This window comes from Salminus brasiliensis, chromosome 12, assembly GCF_030463535.1.
Source record: "Salminus brasiliensis chromosome 12, fSalBra1.hap2, whole genome shotgun sequence".
NCBI lineage: Eukaryota > Metazoa > Chordata > Actinopteri > Characiformes > Bryconidae > Salminus > Salminus brasiliensis.
The window spans coordinates 34,161,239-34,182,772 of NC_132889.1; the positions used below are offsets into that span (position 1 = coordinate 34,161,239).

At 41.9% G+C, this 21,534-nt stretch overlaps 1 protein-coding gene across 1 annotated transcript; it reads right to left on the bottom strand.

The window, feature by feature from the left end:
* Nucleotides 1-552: 552 nt before the first annotated feature.
* On the bottom strand, nucleotides 553-21,264 carry retreg3 (reticulophagy regulator family member 3). The gene is made up of 9 exons (XM_072693455.1): nucleotides 20,585-21,264; nucleotides 15,311-15,417; nucleotides 14,363-14,393; nucleotides 13,734-13,860; nucleotides 12,172-12,256; nucleotides 11,814-11,951; nucleotides 10,913-10,992; nucleotides 10,059-10,191; nucleotides 553-9,717 (listed from the first exon to the last, which is right to left on the bottom strand). The coding sequence occupies exons 1-9, from the start codon at nucleotides 20,833-20,835 to the stop codon at nucleotides 9,161-9,163; spliced, it is 1,509 nt and encodes a 502-aa protein (XP_072549556.1). The 5' UTR covers nucleotides 20,836-21,264; the 3' UTR covers nucleotides 553-9,160.
* Nucleotides 21,265-21,534: the final 270 nt, after the last annotated feature.

Here is a 21,534-nt window from a genome sequence, read left to right on the forward strand (position 1 = left end):
ACTATTAAAATAAATCTTTATTGAATCAGTTTTGAATAAGACTAATGTTGAAAGACTAATTACATTCATTTTACACTTATTAATAATGCTTGGCATATATTGTAGGCATAATATATTAGATATATTAATATATTATATTTATTAATATATTAATAAATATATATTTATACATTCAACTTGACTTTGACATGAAATAAGTCATTTTGTTTACTCTATTAAAAGTTATGAAGTCTATTGCATTGAATATATATATTTTTTACTTAGAATATGCAATTTCAGTCATTATCAAATATATTTTATGTCCCTCCCAATGATACAAAACATAAGCAGGAGAAACTGTTTTTAATACCATTGATTTCAGAAGTAAACAATGACTGAGCAGGTGTCCCAATACTTTTGTCCATGTAGCGTATTTAAAATCTGTTATTGTTTTTTGCTTTAATGAAGAATCTACGGCCCTCCTCACTGTTAAGTTCTCACACGTCCCGTTACCAGAGGGATCATTTACCAACAATTAAACCATTCAGACACAAAGAAACCACAGTTCAAGGCTGTAATTCCAGAGTTTATTCTCTTGCACATCAAAACATATCAAAAACCAACGACAGAGGAAGAGGGAAGTACGTTTCTACTGATCACATGTACAGAACACACACTTACACTGCGGACCAACCTCTTATTAAAGAGACAGTACGGATTCTTTTTCTTTTACATACAGGGTTAGAAAAACGTCTGAGTTTTCTCAGAGAGCACGTCGGCCCTCTGCAGTCCTCTTCTGCTCGACTGTGAGGTGAACAGACGGCCCGAATGCAGGCCTCTGTTTTCAAACCCGCTGATTATTTCCATACAACACCTACGAATATCTGATCTGTGGTTTATTCTCAATGTGATTTCGCTCGTAGTCACTTATAAAGTGAGTTCTGTCTCGCTCACAGGAGTCTGGAGGAATCGGTGACCGGAATGACCAGTCGTCTGTTCATGAAAGGACTGAGTAGAAAAAGGAACAGTCTTCCATCATCTGGGAACCATGCGGTCACACACACACACACACACACACACACACATTTACACTTCACACGTCTTTTACAAAAGCTGAATGGGCTTATTATTTTAAACCACGTTCATCTCCGGCCTCCTCGTCCATCGGAAGCAATTCTTCCCCGCCTTTCAAACACATTCAATAGAGCACTCTTCACAGACTGAGACCTCGTTACTATATTTACCATCTTCCATCTATACAAGGTCAATCTCAGTTACACCACGTGTCCGTCCACGTGAAGGTCAGCAAGTCGCAGCTCTGTGACATAAAGAAAAAGAAACGACCAGCAAAGTCTACTCATACAGCAAAGATCTCCAGCAGCTACGATACTGCAGAACAGGGGTGGGCGATATGACGATACATCGTTATCAAGATGAGCTTCGGACTTAATCCTGTAATATATGTCCAAAAGAATCCAGACACCTTTTCTAATAAGCAGATTCAGCTACTTTAAAGCTGCATTATGTGAAAACTGCTATTTCTGCAATGTAATGTGCTCTTTGAGCCGCTCCTAAAGGACACGCTTTGCACTTGCATTTGTGGGCATGCTGAGAGATGCAGAGAAGCATGTGGACTGAGGCGGTAGAGTAATACCACAGGATTGTACACTAATATGACTCCGGTTACGCAGCGTTACACTGTACGGCCCTGTCCACTCCACCTTGGTGCAGATATCCATAGTGCAGTAGCAGCATTCTGAGTCCAGAGCTATTCTCCCTGTTACAGCCAGTGGAGCAGCAGCATGATTTTGAAGCTGCTTAAGGTAAGGTGAGGTAAAATGCTACATAATGCTGCTTTAAGGTGCGTGTACCCATTGCTGACACAGCCTTTAGGTACTGCACATGGGCCTGGCAGTCAACATTCCCAAGTATACGGGTATAAAGCTCGTACTGGAGCGGTGGCTTCTCACAACCTGTTGTCACAAATTAGCTTATCAGGAATGCAGGAATAAGGCAAATCAGTATTTACCCCAATAAATACTTTTAGGAGGACCTGGAGTAGCATTTGCCATTGGAGATTCAGTCATCCAACTGAATCCTGCTCAGCTTATCACTGATGTGCATTCCAGTGGTTTAACGAAGTGGTCATCAGCTATTTTAAGCCAAATTCAGCTCTGATCCTTTGTTTTTACCGCTGTGTTGTTCTAGCTGAGCCCCACCTAACCAACAGTATTTGCAGCCTGGATACTACCAGCATAATTACTGATGAAATCAGTACAGCTGTTCATAACAGTTGGTGGGTGTGGCGCAACAGATAACACCACTACCTGCCACTGAGCTGCCACACCATGTGGGAGGCTGGGGTTCGATTCCCGGTCTGGGTGACTATGCTGTGCTACACCAATAAGAGTCCTTGGGCAAGACTCCTAACACTACATTGACCCACCTCTGTAATAAGAGTTACCTTGTAAGTCGCTCTGGATAAGAGCGTCAGCTAAATGCCATAAATGTAAATGTAAACCAACAGTAATTACAGCCCGCAGCAGCGAGGAGGGTTCTCAGAAGGTAAACGAACATTTAATAGTCTACAGGGTGGAGCTGTGAAACATAAAAACATGAATGTGGTTCTACTGCTTTGGCTGCCTTTCAGCCACTTTTCTTCCAGGCGTTTAAATATATGTTCTCTACTATTTTTCATACAAAATGTGGGGAAACACACTCCCCTTCATATCTTTATCACTCCCCTTCATATCTTTCATTTTATCCAGAGGAATACCTGGATTGGATAGTGCAAAAAAAACACTAATGACCAAACTGATCAGGAAATTACAAATTTCATCAAGTCAACTTAAAAAAAATAAAATAAAATAATGAATTTCACTGTAATTTTTTTGCTTTCAATTCCATGTCAATGGAAATGTAGCTCCTCTGAGGTTTGTGAGATGTTCTGCTAGAATGCCGCAACCACATTGGGTCTGATTACGCTCATTAAACCTCAGGGCAGAAAGTGCCATGATGTTCGTCATATTGCCCATCCCTACTGTAGAACCAAACTGATTATGGGAAGAGAAGAAGTAAAATTACATATAGAAGAAGACCATCATGACTTGGGTACAGATTCAAAAAGAAAGGAAAAAAAAATCACAGCAAATCAGCATAATAATAATAATAACAACAATAACAACAACAGCAATACAGCATCACTGCACACCACACCACCCTCCTACTGGCTTCAGCAAGTACATTCAGACAGCCACTTCAAAACCTACTACTGAAAAACAAAACGCATGAAAAGTTTGAGTGTAAGAGCTCACTTCATCTGAGAGGTTTTCCGGTAAGACTTCAGGTATAGCAGGCTCTCTAAACACACTGGAATAAGGCTATAGGGAGGAGGCTGTGAATCCACGGTCAGCATCACTAATGAAGAATAAAATAGTCACCTTAAAAACTACTGTCAGTTTGTGGCACCACTCACAGCAAACTTAACATGCATGAAGATAAACTAATCTCCTGAATCCACTGAATTTTCTCAAAGACCAACAACTAAAACAACATAAAATCATTGCATTTTTAACGTTGCAAATTAAAATAAACTAGCTAGGCTACGATAAGTGTGGACTGAGCGTAAACAACAGTCAGTGGCCTTCCATCATACCGTCAAACCATCAAAAACGAGACAACTCAAAGCTCAGCTTCAGCAAACTGCACTCAAACTGTGTTGTGTTGGAGGTTGTTTGAGGGGCCGATGCAGTTTTTGATAGTTCTTATAACAGAGTGAAAAATAAATGGAGAACGGAAGAGATGATTTATATACTTGTTTGGAGTTTCATCTCAAAATTTGCTCCTGGATTGCTGTTGTTTTTTGTTTACAGTGCAAACTGAATGCAGAGGCTGGATTCACAAAAGATTTCCCATCGATCAGCCTTTACCAATATCTTCTGTAAATTAGTTTTTAAGAAAAGAAAAAAAGAAATAGTCAACATCCGACCTTGGTGTTTTTTAAGCTGTGTAAATTTGACAAATCCCAAAATAAAGACACTCATTAAAAACTGTGTAAGTAGATTTTAAGAAGACATTTCATCTTAAGATCGGTTCGTGAATAAGACCTCATCTTAAAATAAAAGTTCAAGAAGTTTAAACGCAATTCTTGAAAGGAAAAAAACCTAAAAGGGTTCTTAAATATTCTCTTAGGAAAGTCTTACATGTAAAATGTAAGCCTTCATATGCTGCATTTACGGCTCATCACAAACCACAAGACACATTTTGGATTTCCCCTATTCAGTGAAATTCGTGCAAAATGGAGGAAATACAAAGAAACTAAGCGTTTAAAAGATCAGTAAACAAAATCTGAAAGTGACGGTGGAGGAAACAGCCAACAGGAAAATTCCTACTTTAGAAATATGAGTGAAACTGACGTGACGTCATGAAAGCCATAATCTTTCTTAAGGAAAAACGAACTGTTTAGAAAATACGATCTCCACTGTTAATCCTGTTCAATTACACATTCATTCTAGGATTTAACTATTTAAACTGATCATTAGTGTCTGAGACCAGCGCAAGACTGTCATGAGATTAATAAAATACTATTAATAAAAACAATTATGTAATATTTAGATTGTTTTTAAGAACACCAATTTTTCCTAAATAAGATTTCAATAAAATAAAAGGTCAAATTTTAAGGGATTAATAATTTATTGCACCTTTTTTCTTAAGTATGAAAAATTAAAAGCTAAGATGAATTTCTATCTTAAGATACTTTTGTGAATCCAGTCCCAGGCCAAAATACACTGATATAGTCAGAATATTAAAAAAAGTAATGCAAGACAGTAAGGGGAACAAGTCTGCCTAGGTCATCACTGTCACAAGAAAACCTCACATCTCTGAAATCGTAATTTTATAAGAACCAAGAAATGATGGTTATTATTCTAGAAAGTAATTCTGGACCATTTCTTTTAGTCTGTCTATGATAATGTCCATCACACAATGTAAAACTGCTCAGCTGGTTTTCTCAAACAGTGGGGGAAAGTACTGCAGTACTGAGGTTCTGGCATTACTGTGATGCTCCTTGTACATTGTGCTCTTAGAGATAGATAGAGCTGGTTTTGGTTCAAGAGACTCCAGATAAGACTCCAGATAAGACGAGACAACAGCCTTAATGGGGTGATTTGTTCTACCAGAAAGAGATCACAGTGTTCATACAGGAGCCCCTGTAAGGTTTCTCCAGACAGAAGAGCAGCAATGCTAGTTAGCTGTGGCCTCAGGTTTAAATCACAGGCGAAAGGCATGTCAGAGGTAGAGGCATTGGCAACACCTCAGCTAGGCTCTGTTTACTCCAGAGAGTTTAAACCTGTCTGAAGGTCCATCAACCACATCTACAGCGTCCTGCCCATGACCTCAGGTAACAGGGAACATCTGTCCATGGTAATTGCTACAGATGCAGCTGCTGAAGTTAAAGAACACACAGAGGTATTCCTCTAGGTCAGAGAATTATGACGCTGGATGCAAGACTGGCAATGATAACTGCACCTGGTACAACTGAGGGAAAATGCAGTTGATTCTGCTAGTTTCCATCTGTCCGGTCCAATGACTGTAGAAAACATGGACGCCATTCTAAAGAAATGAAGCCCGCCCCCTTCTCCCCGACCAAGCGTGTCTCAGACCGCCTTCATTGAGCTTACAGCGCAGAAGCGGAGCAGATTTGAGATTTTCCCCCTGGATTCCCAGTTTGCAGTAAACAGTAAAAGTGCGGCTCATGTAACTTCCACGACAACAGCTACTCCATCTAATGAACAGAAAGGGCGCCATGCAAATCCTGCAGACGACTGGCATCTTCCAAGCACTGTCAATCACTTCATTCCTAAGTGTAAGCACGCCTTCTTATGATCGAGCCGAGTAAGGGTTATACGGATTTCAGGGTGAAAATAAAAAATGGGACAATGTCAGCACAGGGAAAAGTAACTGCTGGAATTCGGAGACACAGGAGATGGAAAATGAGCTGTTCTGTCAGTGAAATATATGCAGCTACAGATCATACTGCAACCAGCCAGCAGGGGCGCTAGACCTGTGGTTGATTCACTTTGAGAGACGTTGTGTTGTCCATATTTTCTATAGTCATTGGAAGAGTTCTACAGACTTGTCTGATAGATGTTGCTAATCTGCTGTAGTTTACTTCTCCAGGGCATTCGAAATAAGCCTTCGAAATGTTACCGTAAGGTTGCCACATGCATGAACACGATCGATGTAACATGCAGATAAAAAAATTACACTGTTAATCTTTCAGACTAAAGGTTTGGTTTTAGAGCAGGATTGCATCAACCTAACATAATCAACCTCCTAATTTGTAAACAAATCCAAATCAACTGAGGCTTTCTGTTGTGAGAAAGAATTGCTAATATATATATATATATATATATATATATATATATATATATATATATATATATATATATATACACAAAAAATACACGTGCACCTGTTTCCTTTATAGATGATGTTTAAAGGTGCCATAGAACGCATTAACTGAGTATTTTAAATTTTGGGTTACAAAAATTGCCCAGATGTAATATTACAAGTCTTTTTACCATCCTGTTATTTTGCCCCAGAATGAAACATGCTTTTTGTTTCTTTTGTAGAGGACTTGAGATTAGGGCAGATTACACACAAAAAAAAATTATATCACAATATTTTAGGACTGTTTCACGATACCCAATATTAGCTACGCTATACATGATAGCAGACAATATGCCTCAGTAGCCACATGTTCTTAAAAACTACTATTCAAATACTCTCCCAAACTGAGTAGAGGCATTTTTATGGTGAATGTCGTCCACTTAAACCAGAATAATGGCAGTTTGCAATTAAACATGCAGTTGATCAGTGTTCTGAGCACTGAGAATATCCTCCATATTGTCATATTGCCCAGCCCTACTTAAGAGTATTTTGATAAGCTGTGTTCTGATAGCCACATAGCATAGCTTTGTTTTTAGCACTGTACCAAAAGTAACAAAAACACCATGTTCTCCTAAAATAGAGGCTAGGTGTTGCCAGCTCGGACTGAGGCTTTCGCTAGTTGGTGGGGTTAATGCTCATTTTGGGGGTGTAAATATAGCAAGTCAAGACTGTGATGTAACGGTTTTGGGGTTTTGGAATTGGCCCATTTTCCAACTTTGTTTTGGTTGTGCTGGATATTTCTTTTAAAGGAGGAACAGCGGTGTTTGAGGTTCACGGTTTGTCAGATCAGAACTGTTGCTGAATTACTTAACTATGCCATTCTAGGGCACCTTTAACAAAACTATTGGAAGGCAGAATTAAGCGTGATCCATCAATAAAATGACTCACTACTGATTTATCATTCCCGGGTCATTCACACATCAAATGACAAGAATGGACTGAGCCTGGTGGAGCTGTTGTGCCACAGCTGTGGGAATTATTCTGCCTTCTATAACAGGCAGAAGATATATTAAACAAAAAGTCTCACTTACTCTCACTGTGTCTACTTGCACTGCCTTTAAATGTCTGAAATCAATGTTTTCAATAAAATCAATCTAAATTAATTATAGATAAATATACAATCCTTATAATATGCAAGTCCAGCAGTTTTTCAAATAATCAGTAAGAAATTGAGAATCTATGGAAAATTTCTAAATGATACACATCAAGAACGATGACCAGAAAAATGACAGGGGTTCACAACTCCAGTCCTAGAAGTCTGATTCAGCTCTTCAGAAAACCTCTTGAACCTTAGGGTTAGAATTTAGTTATTAATCTTAAAGCAGAAACTACTGAATGTTATTTGGTACAGTATATTGAGTCAAGTCCCCCAGGGCTCTAGTTTAGGGCCTATGCAATTTGTGTTATTTATGATAGTAAAGCAGTCATAAGAGTGAAGAAATGTGGGCTTAAGTGTTTAAGGGGTTAATTACCAGACAAAGTGGGTGTGTTTAAGTAGGGCAGCTCCCAAACTGTTGCTGGAGACAGGCAAATCCAGGACTGGAGTTGTGCAGCCCAGAAATTCATTTACATCAAGAAGAAAGGACTACCCAAACTGACTCATGTTTCAAAAATGGTGTTCAGATCTCGATGCCGTTACGTCCACAGAAATTCATTAAAACAGAGAACGACTTTATATTGCTTATCATAATTTTTGTCGCTCCCAATCGACTTATGTTGAAATGTTGATACATGTCTGTGTGTTGTTTATATTATAATAAGCCCGTTAATCTACCCTGTATAAATTATTACTGTATCTAAAACAACAGCAATGACTCATATGACGAGTGACTCCAGACTTCTGTAGCATGTATTACAATTTAAGCCTCTAAAATAAGGAGCCTCGAACACCAGTGATTTAACATGGAATGAGCCCTCTCGGCGTTAAACTCGGCGTTCCACAGCTAGATAAAAATAAAACGTGAATAAAACACACCGGCACCCGTCACAATAGCTGGACTGTGAACAGCGAAACAGCCGCTCCAGGATTAGCTCTGAGTTTACCAACAGAAAGCGTATTGTACGTTTTAGCTGGGGTGCTATTCTAAGCCTTTGTGGCTGCAGTATTAGAAACTGGCTCCTGACTGGGGCTTTAACAGCAATGCTTTCAAGCAGCTTTTCTTGGTATTGCTTTTGTGGGATGTCTTTGAGCTACAGCACAGCTACGGCATCGACGCAGGAATGTCTGTTTGGTCCCATCATGAGCGAAATGTGTCTGTACATAATGTAAAGGTTTTGTTTAAGAGATCGATAAGGCTCAGTTAGACTTGCTTGGGATGTTGCAAACAAGGTTCAGGGTGTGTTCTGCTGGTTTCTGTAGGTATTAAGATAGTTTCCCAGTATCCATGTTCTATTGCTTGGCCTACAAAGTAAATTGGGGGTCTTCTAGACACGACTGACTCTCTCTCCCACTCTCTCTCTCTTTCATACGGACACGTACGGAAGGGGACAGGAGACGTATAAGAGAGGGGGGGCTTAACACAAGACTACTTCACAGTGATTACCTGTAACCAGTGGAAAGATTACTGGCTAGTGGGACCTAAAACCACATTCATTAACCGTGCAAAAACAAATGCTCTCTCGCTCACACTCACACTGATTAAACATGAGGGATGAAGAAGAAACAGGTAAAAAGGTGCAGACTCAGGAAGGTGTCAATCCACAGACTATCACACACACACATACACAGGGCTCACTGTGGCTTCCCCAGCAGGTTGGACAAAAAGCTGGACCCCTGCGTTCTGTTCCTGCCAGTTCCTCTCCCTCCGGCTCCACCTGAAGGATCCATCTGGTTGAGCTCAGACTGGTCCAGCATCTCAAAGTCCTCCCCTTCCAAGTCCAGGTCTGTGTCCAGCTCTGAACTCGACTGCTTTCTGTAGCTGCGTTGAGCCCCAGCCCTGGGCGGGCCTTCCCTGCGTGGGCCCTGAGGTGGCCTGGGCTGCATAGCTCCGGAGATGGCCGCCTGAATCATGTTGCTGGCCAGAATCCCTGCCAGGTCGCTGGTAAGATCGGAGGCAACACCCAGAGAGAGGTCCAGGTCCTCCTGGTCCGAGTCCAGCTGGGCGTCCAGGTCCAGCAAGGCAGAGGTAGTGGAGCCGCGGGGGCCGGATAGGCCGGCTGAGCCCAGGCTGGGCAGACCGAGGCTGGCGTCTTCATCGTCCTCCATCAGGGTGGCGTCTGGGTTGATTGAAGGGAAGTCTGGAAGGTCTTGGGCAAACGACTCCTCTGGGTCACTGTGTCTGTCCAAGTCTGGAGGAGAAAGACCACAGAAGAAAACAGTTAGGAGATGATGGCTCTTGTACTGGTCTACAAAGTCAAAAACGGACCAGGCCATCCCAAAGGGATCTATCAAGAGCTCGTCAGGCTTCAGGTTTGGCTTGGCTCACCATCCTTTAAGGCAGGCATCTAGACTTTATCTCAGGTAAGACGTGTCCAAGATAATTTCACTTTCCAGCTCAGGGTCAGTAGCAAACATTATTCCAAATAAAGGTCAGGCATTTCATCCTCCCACTGCCAAATTACAGGGAATTTACTAAGAAGTGATACCAGATGTGTGATACCAGATGTGTGTCATTAACACGTGGTCTTACCCTCTGAGCCCTCCGTGAGAGGAGTCTGTCCCCTGGAGAGATTAAAGGTGCCATTTTCTGTGTATGAGACTTCTGCATCCGAGTGCTCTGAATCGGTCAGAGCCAGTTCCTTAGCAACCACTGCTTCATCAAACTGTGGGAATATTCAGAACAATGGTGTTAGTGTTTAGCTGTTCTTTAAGGCGCTAATAAGTGTTTTCTTTAATCTCCGATTTACTAACTGCACTGAAAACAAACACTGCTGACGGTGCAGAGTTCAGAGCTTTGTTTCTGAGAGATTTGCAGTGCTGGGATGTAAAAAGTTTGGGTTTTGTTGTGCTGTTTTTTGGGGTTTTTTTGGGTTTTTTTTAGCTCTGCTTATTAAATTAATTGTTTTTTTTTCTGGTTGTTTGTTCTTTTTTGTTTGAGTAATATAAGGACATGTGTTTTATAATCACTTAAACCCACATAATGACCTTAGGGGCCCTTTTTTATGTAATGTTTGCATGTATGAGCAGATGTATGTGTGTATAGGTGGATGTATGTATGGGTGAATGTATGTATGAATGTATGGATGCACATGTGTGTGGATGTGTGGATGGATTGATGTATGGATGCATGCATGTATGGGTGGCTGTATGTATGTATGTATGTATGTATTGCTAAATTTCCTTCAGGATCAATCAAGTATCTATGGATGGATGGGTGGGTGTATGGATGGGTGGGTGTATGGGTTTTATGAACGTTCTGTGGGAAACAATCACAATAGCAGCTAAAACGTAATTCATTAGACAAGTAAATGGATACGTGGCAAAGCTGACTGAAACTGCTGAAAATGATTTGTCCCCTTAGCCGTTCTTAGAAAGTGCTCTTACTGTTGGACAGAAGGCAGCCAGCTCCTCCTCGCTGTCGCTGGCGTCACCAGAGGCCCCGCTCTTAATTGGCCTGCGAAGAACTACAACACACACACACACACGTACGTTCAGGTCAATAGCTCTTGGCTTCCCTCCAGCAGGTGACATTAGAAGGAGGTACTTCGGGGGTGACAGTGAGAAAGCTATGATAATGAACTTAGCAGATTAATGGCACAAGTACTGAACCCTGCGGAGCAAATTTGCACCTGGATGAGGACTAGAGATGGCGCAGGTCTGAAACCCAGTATAGCCATCAATGGATATCAGTATCGAACGGCGATAAGGAGAAAAACCTCTGGAACAGATCTGTTATTAGGTCTCAAATCCAGCCTGAAATAATAGGGCTCGTAGTTAGAGATGGCACAGTACCAATTTTTCTTCTCTAATAACAATATTGAAATCTTGTGAATCGGTCGATATGCAATATTTTAGTGCTTTAAAATGAGCTGTTTTTAACTGAAGCACTTTACTAAAAGCGGCCCATCATGCTCAAACCACAGAAAAAAATAAACACACACACAGTGTGAGTGTGTGCTGTTCCAGGTACTGCCAATGAATCCCCCCGTTTACAGCTCCCCCCAGCACTAGCAATGTTCCGACACTAGGAGGGTAAGGACTTAACACGTCTCCTCCGAAAAGTGAGAAGCCAGTCATCGCCTCTTTTTGAACTGCCACAGATGTGGCATTGCCAGGCAGATGACATGCTCAAAGAATCCCCGGCTCGCCAGCTCTACCACACCAGCCGCCAACATCGCTTTAATAGTAATGAGGGGAGAGAGCGCCATCTGCCCACCTGGAGAGAGTGCGGCAAAGTGGCATGGCTTGGGATTTGAACTCATGGGTCCATGGTGGCAGTACTCACACTGGTTGTCAATGGGCTTGGACATCATGTATCCTTTGACGCTAAAGTCCAGCCACTGCAGGGCCGGCTCCAGCTTCACACACGCATGCTGCCACAGCCGATAATACACCGCCAATGGGCAAAACAGCACACACAGTACTGGAGGGAATAAGAGAGACAGAAACACAAAAAATGTTTGGACAAATTTATAAAAATAATTACAATACCTAATTTAAATAAACATAAGTAAATAAACACACAATGTAATTAACATTATTAATATGCATTATCATCATGCAAATCATCCCTGCTGACTGATGAGTACTGATGACTTGTTAATCGTCTAATTTACTGAGGCAGCTATAATTCCTTTACTCACCAGCAATGTAAGAGAGAACTATTCCAGGGATGTAGCGTCCAACCATAGCCAGGAAAGAGAACAGGCTGCAGACCAGCATGCAGAACTGTAGAATTCATAAATAATCGATTAGACATGTCCACTGGTGATGGACAAGGTCAATATAGGCATTTTTTTCACCGAGCAGTGCAGCTCGAACCAGCTGTACCACGGTCAGTACTCATGTCCTATCTTTTAAATGAACTGGGAAAGTAGGTAGGGTTCTCTGGAGGTAGTTGCTTTTTGCATTATGCTGGTGTAGCTAACACAACATACACAATATAGACAAAAGTATTGGGACACCTGCTCATTAAATGTTTCTTCCAAAAATCAAGGGTATTTATATATACACATAAAAATCCTGCTTTTGTTGGGGAAGAAGGCTTTCTACTGGATTTTGGAGAGCATTGCTTGAGGATTTGATTGCATTCAGCGACAAGAGCATTAGTGAGGTCAGGTTGCTGGATTACCGCATCATTCCCAACTCATCCCAAAAGTTTCGGATGGAGCATCATCCATCAATGCTGGGTGGCTATGATAACATGCATTATGATAACAATCCTCATGATCAAAAAAAATATATATATCATACTGTAGATAGTCAGTGTTTAAAGAACACTGCCCAATGACACATTCATTACAAATGCATTGTTAGTCATGTTTAACTGGGGTACAGTTAATTGTTAATGCAACACACTGTGCTAAATATGGGCTAATATTTGTATGGCAGTTTTTTACAATCTGCTCCTAGTTATAAACACTGTGTATTGTGAAAATACATAACATACCATATTGCCAAGCCCTAGTTTACACTATTTCTAGATCCAGCTCCCAGGTTAGTAAGCTTTATATCATAGTAAGAAGGACAAGGAAATTCAGCATGGATATGATGATAAAATCTGCCATCGTAGATTTGCAATTGTACCAAACTGCCCAGTGGAAAACCACTTAAGAATACAGTTAGTTTAACTGGGTAAACTAAGCTGTCCCTACAGGACATAATCTGTCCATTAACTGGTTTTGTGAAATATCCCTCCTGGGAAGTCTACATTAGGGGGTTTGTGTGTGTGTGTGTGTGTGTGTGTATTACACTTTTCGCAGCGTGCACCGATAATTCATTCTGCACAATTGCACAAAGGCCTAAGAATAGACTGATTAATGCCCCCCCAAACCTATAACCTATTGTCCATTGTCCACTGTTTAAGGCTCTACAGTTATACACAGTTCATTGTCCTGTGTTTGATATAGTTTATTGCTTTTCTTGTCTGTTTGGACTGTTCACTGCTGCTGTGTTCTGGAGGAACTGTATTTCTTTGCTCACGACACCCATCTGAGATTGAGAAGTATTGGCAAAGTAGGATTTGACTTAAGTATATTAAATTCAGTTAAACTCAATGCAATAACTGGACGCAGTTAAATTGTTACGTTCAGATGCATTTTTACTACAGATGGGCCGACCTGTATTTTGGGGGCCGATATCGATACATCTATAGATTTTTCCATCTCTAATGTTTACACTTCTCTACAATACTCGTGTAACCCACCTTCCCTGGGTTATGCCGCTTGAACCGGGTGATATCAGCTGCACAAGAGGATCCAGTCACCCACAACTCGGCCATGTGGTGGCACAACTCAGGCACACTCAGAGTCCCCGGCTGCACCAGACCCCAGCTGCCAAACAACCGAACACACAAAGGCACACAGTTATTAGCATCATGCTATCTGCAGAAACCACATTCCCACCCAATATCAGCATCTGGAACTGGGCTGTCCTGGTAAATAGCACTAAAAAAACAGACTGGACAGGGCTTGGGAAGGGCCTCTCTATCTCTGAATCCACCATGAATTAATTCTTTATTGTATCAGATGGTGCTTGAGGACAATGTAAGACCATCTGTCCAAAACCTGAAGCTGGAGCAGAGGTGGACCACACAACATGACAATGACTGAATTAAATAACTGAATGCTTTTTGTTTTAAAGCCCAACCCAACAATCGTTAATGGGTGTGTCTATAAGGCTATGACTCTACTATAAGACAGACCAGTTAGAGAATTTTAAATATGTACTGTCATCAAAGAAACTGCCAATCATCACTGCTGATTCAACAGGAAGGTCAGTTTTGGTACAGCGAATCATAATAGTCCTAATTTGCAATAAAATAGCACACTTTACCTTTCATTTTCACCCTCATCCTGTCGTCTCACTGAAAATAGACACAAACACAAGAACATTAGGGACTTGTATGAGTAACAGATTCTGGTGTTAATGTGCATGCTGTGCATGGCCAACATTACGGGCCAGAAAATAAGTAAGCCTGATTAGGAAAACTCTGAGTCTATGTCCTCTGCAGAAGGTAAAGCAGAGGAATTACACACATACACAAACTTACTAAAGTCAATCAGGCCAGATATACACCATGGACAAAAGTATTGGGACACCTGGAGTCTCTACTGTCCAGGAAAGAATGATTTCTACTAGATTTTGGAGGAGCACTGCTTTGAGGATTTGACTGTATTCAGCAACAAGAATGTCAGTGAGGTCAGGATGTTGGATGATCACCACCCCACCCCACCCCACCATCCTCAACTCAGACCCAAAACCAAAAAATATTGGATGGAGCACCACCAGCCATCATTCCAAAGAACACAGTTCTTCCACTGCTCCACAGCTCAATGCTGGGGGCCTTTACACCCTTCTAGCCCATGCCTGGCATTGAGCATGGTGCCAATAGGTTCATTTTTTGCCTATTCTATTGCCATTACTTCTCTACAGCAACTAGACAAGCAAATGTCAGCAATGTGTAATGTGTGGCTTAAAGAAGTAGCTAAATGCATGCATTAGAAGCAGTGTCCACAAACATTTGGACATGTAGTAGATCAAACACTGGTTGTTGTTCACAGGCTGGTTTTAATTCAGGAGCTCTACCCCTCCCCCTGTAGAGAGGGCTAGTACCCCCCTTCCCCCCCAGTCTTGTTTGTGAAACATGCAGTTGTTCTGGGTTTCTAGAAGTACCTGAGATACCCATCACATACTCTGCAGAGTGCACCGTGATGTTAATTACAACAATAACATTGTTACAGTGTCAGCCTCTAATGGTAGCAATGTTTCAGGAAGAACTACCTTTGATCTTTGGCCAAATCTTGTTCCTCCAGGTGTCGGCACAAACAGCCAGAGCCAGTCCTGATGCCAACAGGAAGAGCAACCTTAGAGAGCTCAGAGCAAAGAACCTGCAACACACACAGAGAAAGACAGAGAGAGAGGAAACTCATCAAAAAGCTCCTTGTGGTCAACAGCTCACGCTCCCTTCTGTTTAAGACACTCCTGAAACACTTGTTAGAGGGTCTGCAAATGATGCCTGTCACGTACAGCCCCCCAAAAAATGAGGAGGCAAAAGAATCCCTTTCAGTTTCCTGAAGAATCTTCCAGGATGTTTGTAAATGAATGTGGGAGTGTGAAGAACCAGCACTCTTAGATGCCATGGAGGTGCTTTCTGAAAGGTTATAGAACAGGGAGGTAACTCGGGTTGGGGGACGAACCCATTTTTACTAAGAAACCAGGCTGTTTTGCATATGCATCTGACTGTATGCTGTCCAGAAAAGGAATTCTGACTGGTTCTGCCTAAGTTTGACTCCACGTTGTCCCCGCCCCCAGCTGAAACAGTGATTCTGCCTCTGTTTGACTCCACGTTGTCCCCGCCCCAGCTGAAAGTGATTCTGCCTCTGTTTGACTCCACGTTGTCCTCGCCCTCAGCTGAAAGTGATTCTGCCTCTGTTTGACTCCACGTTGTCCCCGCCCTCAGCTGAAACAGTGATTCTGCCTCTGTTTGACTCCACGTTGTCCCCGCCCCCAGCTGAAACAGTGATTCTGCCTCTGTTTGACTCCACGTTGTCCCCGCCCCAGCTGAAACAGTGATTCTGCCTCTGTTTGACTCCACGTTGTCCCCGCCCCCAGCTGAAACAGTGATTCTGCCTCTGTTTGACTCCACGTTGTCCCCGCCCCCAGCTGAAACAGTGATTCTGCCTCTGTTTGACTCCACGTTGTCCCCGCCCCCAGCTGAAACAGTGATTCTGACTAGCTCTGCCCCAAATTTTGACTGTCTTGTTTTACTAGAGCTGAAATGGAGACATTGACTGGCTGTTGCTCTTCCTTTGACTCTACTGCGTCCCGTCCCCAGTTAAAATAAACTGTCTGACTGGTTCCTCTGCAGAGTTTGACTCTCTCAGTGTGGTTTAGAGAGAGTGGATTTCTTTTAATACGCGGCTGAACATGGTTGAATTTATGGAAATTAGAACCAAATTAGAACCTTTATCAGGATCAGTATGACTGCCACCCCTGATATAGTGGACCCTTCATTTTATATAAAAAAAAATAAATAACAAAAGAAAACATGCACATTAAATTAAGTTATATACATATATACACACACACACACACACACACACATATATACATATATCCAAAAAAAAAACATTTTGGCACTAATTACAGCTTTTCCTAGAACCATGCATACAACCCAAGAATGCTTTAGGAAGCTTCACTGTAAACACCTGCCCGGCTGTGTTATGGGTGTGTTTCTAATCTCTCCCTCGAGGTTTTGGTGTTGTTGTTCACACACAGGCGGAAGTGGCTTTACACCTACCAGGTGTTTCCGTCCTCCGTGAATCTCAAACACGTGAGAAGTAGTGAAGATGTGATTCACAGCAGAGCATCAAGCCACCATGCACTACCACTCCACCTCTCCTCCGCTCCTCTTTAGATGTTCCCTTCCAATGAACGCATTCAGCTACTATTAGTAGTCCCGTTGCTGACACACATGTGCAAATGCACACACACACACACAGCTTGTCTAGTCCTTGTAGGGAAGTACTGCCGATAGAATAGGACTCTCTGAAGCAGATGAACGTCAACCTATTGGCACCATGCCTCCTAATGCCAGGCGTGAGCTCTGAAGAATACAAAAATGCTTCCAACTTCTAAGAAGGCTAAGATTTCCACAGGGTGGGCAGTGGGGTGTCCTCGAATCAGCCATCATCTCATCCGGACCATACAGATGTTCTGAATGTATACCAGCGGTCACAAGGAGCTGTTCTTTTCATCCCACCCGTCAGCCCCCCTATAGAAATGAGGTCTGCGTCACCTGAGGTAGAGCACTGTCCTAAATCAGGCTCTTCAGCTGAGCACTGAGCCAAACACAAAGGACAGGAGAAAAGGACGGCAGGGGAAAATATCTGAGGCATAGAAGAGGGGATGACTGGACTAATCGAATAAAGGCTGCATGCCTGAGCTGACAAAGGGAAAAAGGCAGAGAGGGGGCGAGAGAGAAAGACAGAGCGAGAGAGCGAGAGAGACTCTTGTTCTCACTTTGATGAACAGTCTGAACACTGCTTAGAAAGTCGCTCCAGTCTTGAGACGTTATTATAGTTCTATAAATATTATCTTAACAGTCACATTAGTGTAAAACCCTGTAGCATTACTCTACCGTCTCAGCCCACATGCTTCTCTACCATCAAACGCTGTTCTCAGCTTGTCCAGAAATGCATGTGTACAGCGGCCCATGAGGTGGCGCATTGAGGGGGCTCTCAAAGCATGACTGGTATTTACAGCAGTGGTTTTACTTAAACTCAGCACTAAGGGATTCACCAAAAAAAAAAAAAAAAAAAAAAAAAAAAAAAAAAAAAAAATATATATATATATATATATATATATATATATATATATATATATATATATATATATATATAAAAATATATAAAATATATATCCGAATATCCATAAATAAAGTAAACAGTGCTCGCACCCCTGCCCCCCCCAACTAATACAATGCTAATACTATTCCAAAGAATAAATCACTAATATAAACAGAGTGTCTTAAAATAAAAGCCACCAATTAAAAAAAAGAACCGACTGTATCAAAACAAGTCACTAATAAACAGATCATGTCAAAATAAAAGTCACAAAAACAACCAAACAAGCAGACTGTGTCAAAATAAAAGTTACTGATATAACCAAACAAGCAGACCGTGTCAAAATAAAAGTTACTGATATAACCAAACAAGCAGACTGTGTCAAAATAAAAGTCACTAATATAACCAAACAAGCAGACCGTGTCAAAATAAGTCACTAATATAACCAAACAAGCAGACCGTGTCAAAATAAAAGTTACTGATATAACCAAACAAGCAGACTGTCAAAATAAAAGTCACTAAACCAACCAAACAAGCTGATCTTTTCAAAATAAGTCACTAATACAAACAGACCGTGTCAGAGTCACTAACTCAAACAGACCTTTTCAAAATAAAAGTCACTAATGCAAACAGATCATGTCAAAATAGAAGCCACTAATACAATAAAACAGACCGTGTCCGAATAAGTCACAAGCAGACTGTGTCAAAATAAAAGTCACTAAACCAACCTAACAAGCAGACTGTGTCAAAATAAAAGTCACTAAACCAACCAAACAAGCAGACTGTGTCAAAATAAAAGTCACTAAACCAACCAAACAAGCAGACTGTGTCAAAATAAAAGTCACTCATACAACCAAGCAAGCAGACTGTCAAAATAAAGGTCACTAATACAACCCAACAAGCAGACTGTGTCAAAATAAAAGTCACTCATACAACCAAACAAGCAGACTGTGTCAAAATAAAAGTCACTAAACCAACCAAACAAGCAGACTGTGTCAAAATAAAAGTCACTAAACCAACCAAACAAGCAGACTGTGTCAAAATAAAAGTCACTCATACAACCAAGCAAGCAGACTGTCAAAATAAAGGTCACTAATACAACCCAACAAGTAGACTGTGTCAAAATAAGCCACAAATACAAACAAAGCAATAACAAGGATAAAATGACTCTCTCATATCTGTCTCCCTTTTGTGTTGATCTGAAAAACGATTGGATCTCTGACTCAAAAAGCAGGAGTTCGAATGTGGTAATGGCATATGCACCTGTTCTCTTTGACAAAACAGCCTTTTCCCAGAGGCTGGTCAACTCTATATTATGGCTACGACCTCTGAGGTCCTACGTAGAAACTTCAGAGATGGACCTGAAGGCAGTGTAATGCCACGTTGGAAACAGTCCTGCAAACAAGACCTTTGCTCCAAACGTTTCTCCCAGCTGTGGAGCTTTGAATACACGGAAAAACGAAGCTGCAGTTCGCCACTGGTCTTTCAGAACCAGCTGTATTGACGCCTCTGTCTTTCCAGCAGCTCCCTTCAGCCTTCACTGCTCACCTAAATTTAGGTCCCATCTGTCTCCAACACTGAAGATGAACAGCAGACACACTCACACACTCCTGCTTACAGATAAAACAAGGGAGGGTCAAAACGTTAATGATGAGATGTGCCAAATTAGCCAATAAGGTAAAGGTGCATGTGTACACCTCACAGTGTCCTCCACATTTAACCCATCTGTGGTAGTGAATACATACACACACACACTAGTGAACTAGGGGGCAGTGAGTACACACACCCCCAGAGCGGTGGGCAGCCAACTCCAGCGCCCGGGGTGCAGAGAGGGTAAAGGGCCTTGCTCAAGGGCCCAACAGTGGCAGCTTGCCGAGCCCGGGAATCGAACCCACAACCTTGTTATCGATAACCCCACTATGATCAATACTATGATACCTCATATCAGCAACGGCTTAAAAAGCTTGAACAGAAGCCGTCTGGACGTGTGGATGCAAGCTGTTCATTTAACTGAAACATGAAGACCCTCAGAGCCTTCAGCCAAGGGTCCCATCAGAGGGTTCCTGTCTGCTTGGGTTCTTATGTTTTGATCTGAGGGAGCTTTCTCAAAGGAGGATCGGACCCGGATCTCTGTAAAGCTGCTTTGTGATGTGAAAAGCGGCATTTAAATACATTTGAACTGAATTTAATTGAATTATTAAAGAGCCCCTCCAGCAAACGAGCCCAGAATCGGTCCTGGGTGCGGACTTGTGTATCGGGACAAAAAAAAGTGTGAAAGTGATCTCTGTGTTCCTTTAATTAATTTATAATCAATTATACATTCTATAAAATGTATAATATTAATAAATATTAGAATAGGAATATTAAATTAACGAAAAAACAAATTTCAGCGAGTATCGAAATTCGATATATCGATATATCGACCCTACATGGTATCGACGATATCCTATATCGAAGGTTTCACCTGTACACGTTGACAGTGTTGCTAATACAGTAATAAACACACAAAAACTCCATATATTTGTTATTACAGTGACTTAAACTGTTAATAAAATATTCCTAAAAGGTTCTGCAGCACATTACCGACCTACTCTTGCGTTTTTAGTGACCATAATCGCAAAAACCTCGTTATCTAATGAAGTTAGCCAGCGCTACAGCTAGCTAGCCAGCTTCCTCGGCTCGTCCCCGTGTTGCTCTCTATAAAACTCACCAGAAGACAACGTTGACCAACGCGTGGAAAAGCACACTGTGGAAAGGTCTCTCCCACACCAGCACAGCCTGCATGTAGGTCACCACCCGTTCATACGGTCCCAAGCGCTCCTGCAGCGTTGCTTTCACAGCCCGCACCTGACCGTCCCTCTCGCCGGAGCGAGGCCGACTTCGGAGGCCCGAACTCGGGCAGCATTGCGTTGTGGCCCCGCTGCCTTCGCTAGCATCCCCAGCTCCGCTCCTCTGCGCCATAGTTGGCTAGTTAGCTACGTTCGTCCACAAGCTATAGCGGTGTACAGTATAATAAAATGCAGCGGTTCCTGCTATTAAAATCGAATAATTAATAATTAATACAAATTAATGCTGAACTGGCTAACGTTAGCTTAGCGTAGCGTAGCGTAGCTTAGCTTAGCTTAGCTCAGAGCTAACGTTAAGCCAGTGGGGTGCAGCTCAGCTGGGTGAAGAAGCGCCGGGCCGGTTTTCGGAACATTTCAGCTCAAATCTAACCCTGAATTCAGTCTGGTTTTGATGAAGCGAGTGTAAACTTCATCTACGGATAATAAAGTCTCATGTGGTGGCCGTCATGTTGTCGTCTCCCAGCCGAAGGGACGGAGGAAGGGCTACAGACACAGCCAATGCTGGAGCAGGATTACAGCAGAGTCCACCGCCGCGTAAACACGCTCGCCCTGTTCCCATTCACCACTGCCCTCCAGGGGGGACCCGGTACCAGCGCCTTGCGGTACCGGCCGATACCGATTTCAGGAGCTTTCAAATTCAGATCATATCGGCTTCATATTTCAGTTTTAATATTTATAAACCAATATTTGAGTTAAGCAGTGCTTCATTTTAAGAGTCAAATTGTTGCAATTATCTGTAAATATTATGTATATTATATTTACATTTACATAGTGTTATGTATATGTATATTATGTTATATTGCTGTGCTACACC

Coding starts and splice junctions, on each gene's coding strand:
- retreg3 (XM_072693455.1), bottom strand. CDS start 20,835: ATGGCGCAGAGGAGCGGAGCTGGGGATGCTAGCGAAGGCAGCGGGGCC. Junction 14,394..15,310: donor GATTTGGCCAAAGATCAAAG/GTAGTTCTTCCT, acceptor GTCTATTTTCAG/TGAGACGACAGGATGAGGGT. Junction 9,718..10,058: donor TCTCACGGAGGGCTCAGAGG/GTAAGACCACGT, acceptor TTTCTCCTCCAG/ACTTGGACAGACACAGTGAC.